Source organism: Diabrotica virgifera, chromosome 10 (genome assembly GCF_917563875.1).
Source record: "Diabrotica virgifera virgifera chromosome 10, PGI_DIABVI_V3a".
NCBI classification, from domain to species: Eukaryota; Metazoa; Arthropoda; class Insecta; order Coleoptera; family Chrysomelidae; genus Diabrotica; species Diabrotica virgifera.
The window spans coordinates 6,923,086-6,937,877 of record NC_065452.1 but is presented as its reverse complement, the minus strand read 5'-3'; the positions used below and the strand labels follow the sequence as shown (position 1 = coordinate 6,937,877).

General features: G+C 34.1%; 1 protein-coding gene across 8 annotated transcripts in view; it reads right to left on the bottom strand.

Annotated features, from left to right (window-relative positions):
* Window positions 1–14,792, bottom strand: part of LOC114330054 (plasma membrane calcium-transporting ATPase 2) — a 631,040-nt gene that overhangs the window by 148,761 nt on the left and 467,487 nt on the right. For all 8 annotated transcript variants that reach the window (XM_028279354.2, XM_028279356.2, XM_028279355.2 and 5 more), the window contains one exon: window positions 7,114–7,308. In XM_028279354.2, coding sequence (XP_028135155.1) covers window positions 7,114–7,308 — 195 coding nt within the window. The remainder of the gene's footprint in view (window positions 1–7,113; window positions 7,309–14,792) is intronic.

Sequence of the window (14,792 nt, the reverse complement as noted above, 5' to 3'; positions counted from 1 at the left end):
CCTACAATCAGGTCAGGAAAAGTATACTTTCGGTAGAGGTAGGTGGAAATAGCTATTTGTATAACAAGGGAGGAAAGTGCTACTTTTCCTCCCGAGAATGAAGTTTACTGTAATCTGTAAAGTTACCCGAGTAATCATTCAAGGGAGGAAAAGGCACTTTACTCTCAGGTTATACATATGGTTTTTCCACCTTCCTCAAATAACAAGTCATTTTTTATTTTTACTTAATATATTTATGTAACTAACCAACAAAATTTATTAGAACTAAAACCAACAAGTAGGTACATTATAACTGTCAACTGTCAAATATAAGTCAAATTATTAATGTAAACATTGTTAAACCAAAATAACAATTTACTGTTTTTTACCATTCTGCAAAATACAGAGTGCTTTTAAATAAACGTTAAAATCTATAGATACTTACGTAATAGAAAATAGATATTGTACAGGGCGTCAATAAGTTATATTTCATGAATGAAATACCATGACGTCACTTTTACTTTTCCTCCCTAGGGAGGAAAAGTACAACTTTGCTCCCTACAATCAGGTCCGGAAAAGTATACTTTCGGTAGAGGTAGGTGGAAAAATTATTTTATCGCCAACCGTCACTAAAGTCATTCATTATTGTACTCATTTGCGGCAGTAAAGTAACACTTTATTGTACTGAAAGAAGAATTTTACTTTACCAGCCGCGATTAATCAAATTAACCGACCGAGATTGAATGTAAGTGGTGGATGATAGTAATCGATTATTTATTTGAGCGAACTTAAAATTTATTTACTTTAATTATTAAATATATTGTACAAAATTTACATTATTATTAATTAAATTTACGTCAAAAAGTGAAATTCTGTAGTATTTTGCAATTATATTCATACAAAATAAATCAAACCTTTACAAAATTAGTAAGTAGGTATTCAATATTGATAACAACTACTACAGTCGGAAAAATGAAAGAATACCCATGAACGAACATATAAAACACGCTGTATTTTCCTGTCACCGTGTCACAAAGAAAATTGTCCAGTGCAAGTACATGTAACAATAATTATTACATGTCCAAGATAACTTGGACGATCAAAGAGGACGATTTCAAATATACTGAGTTAGGGAATGGAGAAGAGTTGCCGGAGACATAGGCAGATGGAGGATTATTCTGAAGGAAAAAGGCTTTGACTGTCCTAAATAGCTGTAATAAATAGTTGTGTACCTATTCTTAATTTATATTCAATTTGTTTATACCAGCGTTTCCCAAAGTTTTTTGGTCGAGGAGCACTATTCAGGACAGAAATTCTGTAGGGAGCACTTACCATATTGCACTTGAAACCTATATTAGTATATAGGGGGGGAGGTATTAACCATTACATTTTCTATTCACTTTATTCAATTTTGTTCCAATCGCAACCATAAGAAACTTTTACATATAACGAAAAACAAAAATAAAATGAACACACAGATCTTATTTCTAAACTCTTAAAAAACGTAATGTCTTCATTTTAATGTGAATAATGAGGCTGCCTTGATTTGCACAGGTTAGTAATATCCGATTGAATTTGGAATAACTGCAATCAAAGGTCAGGTTCCGCATTCAGTCGAGATCTATATTTTGTTTTAGTGGCCACATAGGCAGATAATGCTGCTTCACAAAAGTATGTTGTTGCAAAAGGGAGAAGAATAATTTTCGCTTTATCTGACAAAATTTTAAATTCGTCTTTGAGTTGACACCAAAAATTTACTACCGATTTACTTTCAAAATGTTTTTTAACGCAGAATCCTATGTCAAATCTATCAGGCATTCATACTGCTGAGATGTTAAGGAAGATGGTTTTTTTAACATTGCAAGGAATGGATCTCCAACCCAGAAGTTTTCTTTAACTTTGTCGTGAAATTTCTCAGGAAAATAATTCTGGAAGTTTTCAAGTAAATTTAGCAGATGAGTGTGGAACTCGTTTAAGACACCTTCAGGTATGTCCGATTCCAGTTCTTCTCTAAATTCTGTGATTAGTGGTAAGCTATCCAGGTTTTTATTTTTCACCGATTCTGAGAGATTTTTGCCAATTCTGATCGCTAAAAATAGTGAATGGGTTCTTCTCACACAAGAATATCCACAAATTCACATGGAAGCAACCTACAAAAAAATACGGTCAATAATTGACTACATAATCCAAAGAGAAAGCTCTAGACTCAAGACTACAGACGTGAGGGTATACCGGGGACCAGAATGTGGATCCGATCACCACCTGTTGGTAACCACCATAAGAATAACTTACCGGTCAACAAATACAAACCGCTTATTATCGCCATATAGCGGAGCACCTGTAGATGCTTCGCGGAGCACTCGGTGCTCCGCGGAGCACAGTTTGGGAAACGCTGGTTTATACGATTCGGTTGCTGTAGGTTCATCCGCGTGCTGTTTATCTCTTATGGAATCGGCTGTCGGAGTCACGAAACTCTTATCAAGAAAATTAGTCTAATTCAATAGAGAATAGATGTTGAAACAAAGGTAGTCAACAGAGAATAGATGCCCTAAAGCAAGGCATACTAGTATAGGGAAAAATTATGCGCATGAAGAAATAAAAAAATACATAAAGAATTGAAAGAAGATTTTTAGGGGACCGCGCCAAGCGTGCAAAAATATTTAGAGCCAAAGAAAAACTTGAGAAAGTTTGGCAGCCCCCGTGGTTGGCTCGCCATCTACTCTGCTGAAGACCATAAATAACATTCATATTCATAGCAGCGCAGCCGATAAAGGCCGCCGAGCAGAAATGATTAAGAGTGGTATCACTCTGTCTGACCTTTTTCCAATTACAGCGCCATCTATCAACAATTCTAAAAAATGTTTCCAATAAATATTTCTTATTTTTTCATGAGGAATCCAAATCTGCAATAAAAATGGGGGTTCCTATTTAAGATTTTAAAGTTTCCCCCACCCCAACTCCATGGGATGGAGTGGGGGGGATCGTATATTGCTATTCGATAGCAATACACGAGGCGATCTGTCGCCTCCACTGGAAGGGTTTAACCAGATGCCTTTGGATTTCTTTTGTCCATCAGTACAATGCGACCTCAAGAACAGAAAATGTGTAATCTGTGGGATCTACTTGTGGCACAAGACCGTTATGAAAGTTAAACATAGCCACATTATGGTCTCAGGTGAAATCAGGAAAATCGTTGTTCTCACCAAATCTTATCATTCTTCATCACTGAATAAACTAATATGAAGAAAAAAAAATCGAATTATCGACTTTTTCTCGTTCTACACTGTTAAATAAATGATGCGAAAACAGCGACTTTCATCACCTCAAAAAAAAACAGTTGAAGTCTTTCAATACCATGTCTCTACGATATTAGATTCAGAGTGGAGAAAATGTTTTCAGAATTGTTTTGAGCGTATGCAAAAAAGCTTAAAAGCGATGCTTTCGAAAAGCAATAAAACACTTTGTTTCGAATTTGTTTGTTTCCTTTTAAATCTTTGTAAAAACTTAAAAGGAAACCTTTGTAAGTTAAAAAATATGCATTCCTTTAATATTTGCCTTACAGTAAGTGTTTAATGTCATTTTAACATTATTTTATGTATTTGGCAAGCACAAAAATGTTTTAGAAACAAACCTTCAATATCTAAAATTATATTTCCAAAACTCTTGCCAAACTACTATGCAATTGTTTTATGATTTTATGAAATAACGTGTTTTTTATAGTAAATGTCTTTTTATATATTATTATATATTATATTCCAAATTATGTAGATACTACTACGAGTTTGCTCTGCTAAGAGTACGGAGTCCCAAAAGCAGTAACAACAGAAATGATAAAATTGGCGACCAGTTAAAAATTGGTTTTAAATACCAAAACCTTTAGAGAAAAGTATGATTCACATAAAATAGAGAATGTCAAAAACGGTTCTCAAAATAAATAAATAGAAACGAATAATGAAGAATAATTTCCTACAATTATGTAAATAAATTTTTTAATGGATGTCTACATCAGTGCATCCTTCCTATCATGAAATATGGATGTCAAAACAATGTTATACATTGGATTTTATGTCTTCAATACTTGTTGGGTTTTTTTGACCTAATATACTGTTTGTCCCCCTTTTCGGGAGGATCTTCCTGAAGCCTAAGCACATCGTTGAAAATGGATGTAACCACGTGGAATAAATCTAAGACCAACTAAAAACTGCAGTTGCCTTCAAGAACACCACGGAAGACACTACATGGCAAACACCTAGATCTACCCAAACCATCTGAAACCAACTATGTCTTTCTTCATCCTCCACAGCCAGCAAGCAATCTAACAGTGCCATAAGTATCATTTTTATTGTAAAGCTCTAAGCAGGATTTGCTTGTATTAATAAAATCTCATTTTATTTTTTTTTGTGGAATGCTAAATAAATATGATTAGTTAATTTTATATTTAGTTGTCCCATCCAAAACTCATTGTTCACTTTTTAGACTAAGGTAAGACGAACTTACACCTGAGTGACTTGGTAATCGACCAAGATGAAAACCACAGATGAGATGGGTAGATGACATAAAAATTTATTTATTTTTATTTAGCGTATGGCTTAAGTACATCACAGAATTTATTTAGATTTATGCATTATACAATGCATCACAAACAGATGTCCAGTTTTTTTATATATTCGATTGACCCTTCGGTTGCCATTGCAAAGTCTATAGGATCGCCTGTGTATGCTCTGCGTGGCCAGTCCTGAACAATGTGACCGATCGTCTGTCTTGCAGCGCCGCAGTCACAAGAAGGCGAGGGGAGTTTACCCCATCTGTAGAGGGAGTCGGCGCATCTTCCAGTTTGTTCGAATTCGATTAAGGGCTGCCCAAATCTTACGGGGACGTTCAAATTCGCCCGGTTTTCCTATGATGTCCGGTAGACTATGGTAATTCGGATCTGCCCTACTTTCCCAATCTTCTCTCCATCGGGTATTTAAGTCAAAGTTGGATTGCTGCAGCGCTTGAGCGGATTGCAGAGGGGGTAACCTGGATCGGAGACGGTTTCCAAGAATATCGGGGATGTCGTTGTGGACTAGAAGCTGGCGACTGTCCATTATTTTGTTATATTCTTTAACCAATGCATGTTTGAGGCGTAGGTTGGGTGGTGCTATATTAGTAAGGGTAGGTAGCCACATTGTAGGGGTGGGCCTAATTGTGCCTGTTATCATACGCATAGCACGGTTTAGTTGGGTGTCGACCAGGTGGGTATGCCTGCTATTTAGCCACACTGGTGCACAGTATTCTGCCACCGGATATATCAGGCCAAGAGCAGAGGATCTTAAAGTTGATGCTGTGGACCCCCATGTAGTGCCGCAGAGTTTCTGTATTATATTGTTGCGTGTTTTCAATTTTGCTGCTGTTTACGTCAGGTGTTCTCTGAATGTGAGCGTTCTGTCTAGAGTAACCCCAAGGTATTTCGGGTATTTATTGTGTTTTAACAGCTTGTTATTAAAATACACTCGCAATTCTCTGTTTGCCAGCTTGTTGTTGAGATGAAAAGCTGATACTTCAGTTTTTGTAGTACCTACTTGGTTGTAGTCTCCATTTCTTAAGGTATTCGCTGAGGATGGATAAGTCATTCGTGAGAGTGATTTCTGTAGTTTCAAAAGATTGGTGGCTTGTTGCAAGGGTCCAGTCGTCAGCATATCCAAACTTCCGAGATTCGGTTTCAGGCATGTCAGCAATATAGAGGCTGAAAAGTAAAGGGGCAAGGACAGAACCCTGTGGAATACCATTGTTAAGTTTCATCTGTCTACTCGTCTCCTTTCCCATTATAACCTGGAAGGCTCTGTTTGTCAGCATGTTGTCAATGAGGTTAATTATATTTCTGCAGGGGATAATACGGACCAGTTTATATATTAATCCCTGTCTCCAAACAGTATCATATGCTGCTGTTAGATCTATAAATACTGTTGCTGTCTTTTGTTTCTTTTGAAAACTAGCTTCTATAAAAGTTGTTAATGACAGCACTTGGTCCGTACAGCTTCGATGAGGGCGGAAGCCAGCTTGTTCAATGGGGACATTTTCTAGTATCCTGTGACTAATTCTGTTGAGGAGAAGCTTTTCTAATAGTTTATATATCATGCTGAGTAAAGCTATGGGGCGGTAGTTTTCTGGCTTATCGTTTGATTTGCCCGGTTTCGGAATTGCAATTATCTTTGTTCGCTTAAGTGAGAAAGGAATGTTACCTGACTGAAGTATATCATCAAAGAACATTGCCAGCCACTGTTTTGTGTATGCACCACTGTGTATCAAGAACTCTGGATGGATACCATCAAACCCAGGTGCTTTACCTGATTTCATTTCTTTCAGCGCATGTGTGATTTCAGAAATAAGTATGGGATAAGCCCAAACGCAGAGTTCGGGTCCGTAATCCAACACCAGTGACAGTGGCGGAGCTAAAAACTGCATTAGATGAAGAGTGGGAAGCGATTGTTCAGGAATCAGTAAGAAACTTAAAAAGGTCGCATGGAAAGTGTAATACAACGCAGGGCACGAAATACTCAGTATTAATTTTGATTTATTCAGATTTTTATGTTAATTTACTTTTATATTCATTGCATAATGACTTTCATTCATAACATGTTTTCTCACATACAATATTAAGTTATCTTTCTTATGTTCTTTAGTTACTAATTTTGTAAATATTTGTGTAATTGCAATAAAAATTACTTCTGTTCACAATATTTTACTTGTAAATTTACATTATGTGTGAATAGACACTTGCCAAACAGCATAATAAAAAACTATAACTTATTTTACTTTTGAGTTGATTTTTTTGCTCTTAAGTGTAGTTTTGCTAATTATCGTGTCGCATTTAATATACCTAACAATATCAGTAATTTATTGGGCACTCATTTTTCAGAGGATAATATTATAAATATCTTAAAAATTTAATTTTGTATTCTGTAGCCACCGCTAATAACCATTATGAAGGATGCGAACGTATTTTCTCAATAAAAAATATATTTCTTGCCGTTGGAAATTTTTCATTTGACCCTTTTGTAAAACACTGTTCTATTTATTTCTTGACAATGACAAATGGTTATATTGCAGTTAGCGTCATAACTTAATGCTTAAAAATATTATGTTCATACTGACCTGAATCTTCTAACGGGGGCTGATAAAAAGAAAGCAATAAAGAAACTATGGCTGCTACTTCTAGAATAATAAGGGTAATATCCTGTAAAGCTTCCCATACTAATTGTAAAAAGGTTTTTGGAGGCTTTGGAGGAATTGAATTTGATCCAAATGTTTCTCTCCTGTGTTCAAGATCTACTTGTGATCCACTAAGTCCTAAAAATGAAAAGGTTTAGATTAAATCAATAGTCATCAGTTCATTACAATAATAAGGAGACTGATAATTGAAACTAAATTTTAACACTCACAACGTTACATGTTTTGACATAGCATTTGATACGTACCGGGTGTCCCAATAAGAATGGCTCTCGGCCATATCTCAGGAACCGTTTATAGTAGAGCTTTGAAATAAAAATTTTTATAACAAAAGTTGCCTCAGGAAAAGCCTGGAAATTATTTTCATAATTGTGGGTCCACCGCTAGAGGGCGTAATTGAATATCAAAAATAAAAAAATCAAAATTTTACAAAATTTTCCTAATGAAGGGGCACTGGAAATCCAATGATTGTATTCTTCATCAAATTCTGCGCATATTTAATTTAACAAGTTTAACTCTACCTTTGCAAATAAGAGGTGGGGGTGAGTGGGAACCTTGTTATGAAAAAATGGCTGTAAGTTCGGTTCTGCTAAATCAAATTTTGAAAACTGGGTCTTGTTGAAGACAGATCTTTTTCTTCAATGTAAGCGTGATAATTTTGAACCATCCTAATAAGTAATAAGCTAGCTGGGAGGCGTTATTTAATTTTTTTCAGAAATCTAGTTTTCTTTGGAAAATATTAAATACAAGTATGCATTTTTAATCATACTTTATAAAATTAGATTAAATTAGAAATAGAATAGCGAAAACCGCATGTCGATACCTTTTTTCTATCTCAAGATATCTCGAGAAACGTGTAAATATTATACATAACTGTTACTATCACCGGTAAGCTAAGTTAATGAAAAGTAGTGTGCTGTGGAAAGCAACAAAATAACATTTTCCAGATGTCAACGTATAAAAATATAATTAATTAAAACAACAATATAAAGAGAGACAATACTATTAAATTTAATATAACACAGAACAAAAAGAACTACTTAGTGACGACCTAAATATTCAAATTGTTGCCCATCATACACTACTCTAGGATACATTATCCAGAGAATACTAAACGCCATTCAAAGCATATCGAAAGCAGAAATTGAGACTGTTGTTCAATCTACTCTTGAAAGAGTAAATGTTTGCAACGAAAATGATGGGCAAAAATTTGAACGTTTATGTCATCACTAAATAGTTGTTTTTATTTCTTTGTAATAGGGCTTTTCAACGCTTCTCATTTGTTTCGAGCCTCTGTCATATGCCGTATAATCCGTGTATAATATTAATATACGAGATATGAACGAGGCTCGAAACAAATGAGAAGCGTTGAAAAGACCTAATATACGTTGACAGCTGGAAAATGTTTCTTTGTTGTTTCCATAGCACACTACTTTTAATTAATTTCGTTTACCGGTGACAGTAACAGTTATGTTTTTAAATTTACACGTTTTGTAAGATATCTCGAGATAGAAAAAAGGTATTAACATGCGGTTTTCGCTATTCTGTTGCTAATTTTGTCGAATTTTGTAATATGGTATTAAAAATGCATGTTTGTATTTAATATTTTCCAAGGAACACTAGATTTCTGAAAAAAATTAAATAACGCCTTCTAGCTGGCATATTACTCAGTAAGTTGGTTGGAAATCATAACTTTTACATTGACGAAAAAGATCTGTCTTCAACAAGACCAAGTTTGCAAAATTTGATTAAGCAGAACCGGACTCACAGCCAGTTTTTCATAACAAGTTTCCCACTCACCCCCACCTTTTATTTCCTAAGGTAGACCTAAACTTGTCAAATCAAATATGCGTAGAATTTTATGAAAAATACGACGATCGGATTTCCAGTGCCCCTTCATTAAGAAAATTTTGTAAAATTTAGATTTTTTAATTTTTGATATTCAATTACGCCCTCTAGCGGTGGTCCCACAATTATGAAACTAATTTTCAGGCTTTTCCTGAGGCAACTTTTGTTATAACATTTTTTATTTCAAAGCTCTACTATAAACGGTTCCTGAGATATGGCCGAGAGCCATTCTTATTGGGACACCCGGTACATTATAAATGATATTGATCATTTGTTTTGATTCTGCGGTATTGTCTGCAATGATGACTGTATCATCCGAAAATCTTGGTTGTTGTCTATTTATTTCAATATCCTTGTCGGCCCAATCGACCTTCTTCAATATTCCTTGTCCGTGGTGAACAATTCAGATGAAATTACATCCCTTTTTCAATTTATATTTAATTTATCTCTGTGTTATTAATGATCCTTTCTGGTATATGCTTTATTATTTTTGTATATACAAACCAATTACTGCATTGTTATGTTCTTTTTAAGTGCCTAGTGTTCAAACGCATTGTGGCTAAACACAATGACAAATTGTATTCATTCAATTTTTCTATTAATACACACATCAAAATAATCTAGGGGAAACCTATATTAATAGCTTTAAGTCAATGTTAGCTGCAAATACAAAAATAAGTTTATGTTTTTAACCTTTTTTGTTGTTTTGTTGATTATTGTACCAACTTGGCTATACAAAATTTAACAAAACTGCAATATGCGTTTTTTCTCCAAAAGATAAAAAGTAATATTTCTTTATTGGCACATGATTTTCGATGTGATGTGGATTTTTATTTAGTTTTGCAATTGCCAATAATGGAGAGACATCATTTAAATATCTAAACACAGTTTCATGCTATTGGAATGCTTCAAACTGGCAGAAGTCAAAGAGACGTTGCTGAGGCCCCTCACACGAACAGAAGTATCATTATTCGTTGGTGGTTAAGGTTTCAAGAAACTGGTGATGTTGCTCAACGTCATGCAGGCCGTACAATAGGGTGGTGCGAAAAAAGTAAAGTTGATAATTCCAAGTCGCTATAGTGCGGAAAAGTTGCGATTGGTAATTACAAGAAAAACAAAAAAATAATTATTCAAATCGGACTTTATCTTCCGATCCCGCAACGGACCTAAAGATTATGAAAAAAATAAAATTTTACCTTTTTTTCAAAAAAATTTATATAAATTTCATGTACGTTTTATTTATCGCTATAGTAAAATTTATTTACAGTTTGCATGGTTGAGTAATAAAAAAAATAGTTTTACGCTTTTCACGAATACCTTCCAATCCCGCAAGGTCAATCAAAATCTATAAAAAAATGAAATTTTTGACGATTTTGATAAATTAAAAAACATTTACTTTTCTCATTTTTCTGTTACATTGTGAAGCTCTTCGTTTGTTTAGATATTGTATGACAATATTTAAACAACCCAGAATTCACAATGAGGAGGTCATTGCACTTCTAGGTCCACTCACACCCCTCTCTCCAACCAACCAATGATAGTGAACGAGTGTATGTTTTTTGCAATATTTACATATATTTACATTTCTTTTTGATCTGTTCGTGTCCAGCTTTTAAACGCCAACTTTGTATTGTGATTTGGTCGTAAAATCTGGCATCTGGCAGCATGTATCTTGATCTAAGTGTTGCCCTGATGAATCCATCTCTTGATTAGAGCCCACATATGTACATTAGACATTAGACAATGCTTCCGTGTCCAGCTCTACGCACCGCTGGTCAGCTTGCGTCTGGCAGGGATAGTTTTGTAGATTCCAATCTGGCATGTCACCCGATGTAATGCAATAACATATCTTCATTTGAAACTCTTCGAAGAAGTGGTGGAGAAGATAGTTTTGCAACATTCCAGTCTATTATTTTAGTTTAGTCCTGTACCTCAAAATTTCAAGTAGTAGGGAGAGAGGAACACATTAGAGAGCTAGGGCTAAGGAGAGCGTTAAAAGCCAGACAGACTAAAGCCAAGGGCTAAAGTATTGGGAATTTCATTCCTCCTACTTTAAATTTTGGAGCACATGACTACACTGAGATAATAGACTGGAATGTTGCAAAACTATCTTATCCACCAGTTCTTTGCAGTTTCAAATGAAGATATAAGTTCCTGCGTTGCATCATGCCAGACTGGAATGTACAAAACTATCCATGTCTCCCGCAAGCTGTCGAGCGGTGCGGAAAGTTGGTCACGTTGGTTGCATCGTCTAATGTATGTGACTCGAGGGTCCTAATCAAGAGATGGATTCATCACGGCAACACTTAGATCAAGGTACCATGCCAGGTGTCAGATGCTGCCAGGTGTCAGATTTTACCACCAAATCACAATACAAAGTTGGCCTTTAAAAGCCGGACACAAACAGATCAAAAGGAAATCTTCTTCTTCTTCTTGACTGGCTTTACAACTCGGGGTGAGTCTTCGCCGCATCCACTATGGCCCTCCATCGTCTGCGATCTTGCGCTTCGATTTGCCATTGTTGTACCCCAATCCTAGATAGATCGGTTTCAACATCATCCTTTCATCTTTTTCTGGAACGGCCCACTTATCTTCTACCGTCTGGTCTCTCGAAGAACACTGTCTTTAGCACTCTGTCTTCCTCTGATCTTACTACATGACCTGCCCATCTTATCCGATTAGCTTTTATAACTTAACCTTAAGTGTTTTGAAACCTTAACCACCAACGAATAATGATACTTCTGTTCGTGTGAGGGGTCTCAGCAACGTCTCTTTGACTTCTGCCAGTTTGAAGCATCCCAATAGCATGAAACTGTGTTTAGATATTTAAATGATGTCTCTCCATTATTGGCAATTACAAAACTAAATAAAAATCCACATCACATCGAAAATCATGTGCCAATAAAGAAATATTACTTTTTATCTTTTGGACAAAAAACGCATATTGCAGTTTTGTTAAATTTTGTATAGCCAAGTTGGTACAATAATCAACAAAACAACAAAAAAGGTTAAAAACATAAACTTATTTTTGTATTTGCAGCTAACATTGACTTAAAGCTATTAATATAGGTTTCCCCTAGATTATTTTGATGTGTGTATTAATAGAAAAATTGAATGAATACAATTTGTCATTGTGTTTAGCCACAATGCGTTTGAACACTAGGCACTTAAAAAGAACATAATAATGCAGTAATTGGTTTGTATATACAAAAATAATAAAGCATATACCAGAAAGGATCATTAATAACACAGAGATAAATTACATATAAATTGAAAAAGGGATGTAATTTCATCTGAATTGTTCACCACAGACAAGGAATATTGAAGAAGGTCGATTGGGCCGACAAGGATATTGAAATAAATGGAGAACAACCAAGATTTTCGGATGATACAGTCATCATTGCAGACAATACCGCAGAACCAAAACAAATGATCAATATCAATACAAAGACAACGATTAGACAAAAATACATTTATATATTTATTTTTCTCAGATAACGTAGTATACTGAATGAAACATAAACAAAAGAATAAGAAAACTAGGATGAATTGATTTGGTAAGATTAGCTCATATAATGAAAAATAAAAAAAAATAGCTTCGTATTAGCTATCTCAAATTTTTAATCAACGTATCCTCTCTATATTTATACAGGGCAATTCATTAAGAATTTCCAATCTCTGAGTTGTAGATTCTAGACCTCAAAATATTAAGATTGAACCCAAGTCACTCAAATAAAATGTGCCTTGATACTGAGTTACAGGGTGTTTTATTTAAAAATTTAATAATTATCTTTACTCAGCACTTTAAAACTATTTGACATATCCTTGTTATACTTTGCAGAAAGTGCAGGTACCGTACACCCTACTAAATTATGATAAAAAAGGTTTATGGCTACTACCAGATGCATACGGCAGGGGTCAGTGAATGATTTACCCTTCCCAAATTCTACGCCATTGACGGAATTGCTATTTTAACACAATATTTAGATTCTCCAATACTTTCTATGTAAATAATATATCTACTCTTTATTCGTAACGATAAAGTCATTAGTTTTCGAGATTTTTGATGTTTAAAATGAAACAGCACAGCTATTTTGACTAATGTATTGCGCTCTTTCATTTTTAACTTCAAATAGCTTGAAACCTAATGATTTTATCGTTACGAATCACTTGATAATATTGAAGACAATATTATTTACATAAAAAGTATTGGAGAATCTAAAAATTGTGCTAAAATAGCAATTATATCAGTGGTGTAGTATTTGGGAAGGGCCAAGGACACTTTCCCCTGTCGTACGCCTCTGGTAGTAGCCAAAAACGTTTATTTAACATAAATTAGTAGGCTGTACACGTACAGTACCTACACTTTTTGGCATGTATCATAAAGATATTTCAAATACTTTTGAAGTACTGGGTACAAATAATTTTTTAATTTTTAAATCCCTATTACATAAATATTAAGTATTTGTATCCAGTACTTACAGGTTAAATCAACTTTTCCGTCTACTACCAGAGGCGTACGACAGGGGACCGTGAATGGTTTACCCTTCCCAAATTCTACACCACTGGCGGAATTGCTATTTTAGTTAGCGCAATATTTCGATTCTTCAATACTGTCTATGTAAATAATATACTCTTCATTCGTACAGATGAAAACATTAGTTTACGAGATATTTGAAGTTAAAAATGAAGTGGTACAATACATTAATCAAAATAGCTGTACTGTTTCATTTTCAACTTCAAATATCTCGAAAACTAATGACTTTAATGTTACGAATGAGGAGTATATTATTTACATCGAAAGTATTGGAGAATCGAAATATTGCGCTAAAATAGCAATTTCGCCAGTGGGAAAATAAAAGAAGCCACAGAGAATCTTCAAAATTTACCAAGAAAATAGTTTTAATATAAAAAACACTACAAAAAATTTCGGCATAATCGATCGAGTAGTTTTTACAAAATAATTTTGCAATCTGAATTTTTGAAAAAAAGTTATTCAATTTTACAATTATCCAGAGCCGACAAAATATTTATTAAATAATTAAAAATTCTTTTACATATAAAAGGGCATTTAAGCTTTCAAATAAAATCGAATCAATGAAATCCGTTGAATAGAAGAGCCTATGGAACTTTTTAAACAACTCTAGAATTTTTAAGCTAATAAACGAATAAAATAACTTTTATTTAAAATTGAAAATTTTAAAAATTAATTGCTATGTGTATTTACATTAATTGGTAAACAATACTACAGTTTTGATATTGTGGCATTAAAGGAACACACAAAAAAAGGAAAAAATAAAATTTTGCACGTAAATAAAATAGGTGCTTTTAAAAGTAAATTATTTGAAAGTTTTAACTCACTGGACTTCAATAAAAAAATGATTAAAACTGTTCCACTAAAAGCTGAAATAATTGAAATTGTTAACCGCGACGCTATTTTCAACGCGTAATTTCATTTTTGAAACAGCTGAATTTTTCTAAAATGCATAGCTGCCGAAATATAGAAATAAAAAGAGAAAAAAATATTGGATTTTTTAAATTTTTTTCACAAATTGTTTAATAAAAAATTTAGCCCAGCTTTTGAAGTGTCCACATAGTGAAATTATCATGTCTAATAATATTTTGAAGCGATTAAAGCAAAAAAATAGGATCATATACGATTTACCCAAATCAGGGTGTTTCAGAACAGATATACCACCTGGTCTACTGTGAAATCCGTCAGTTTCTGTGAAAAATATGGACTAACAATGAGTATA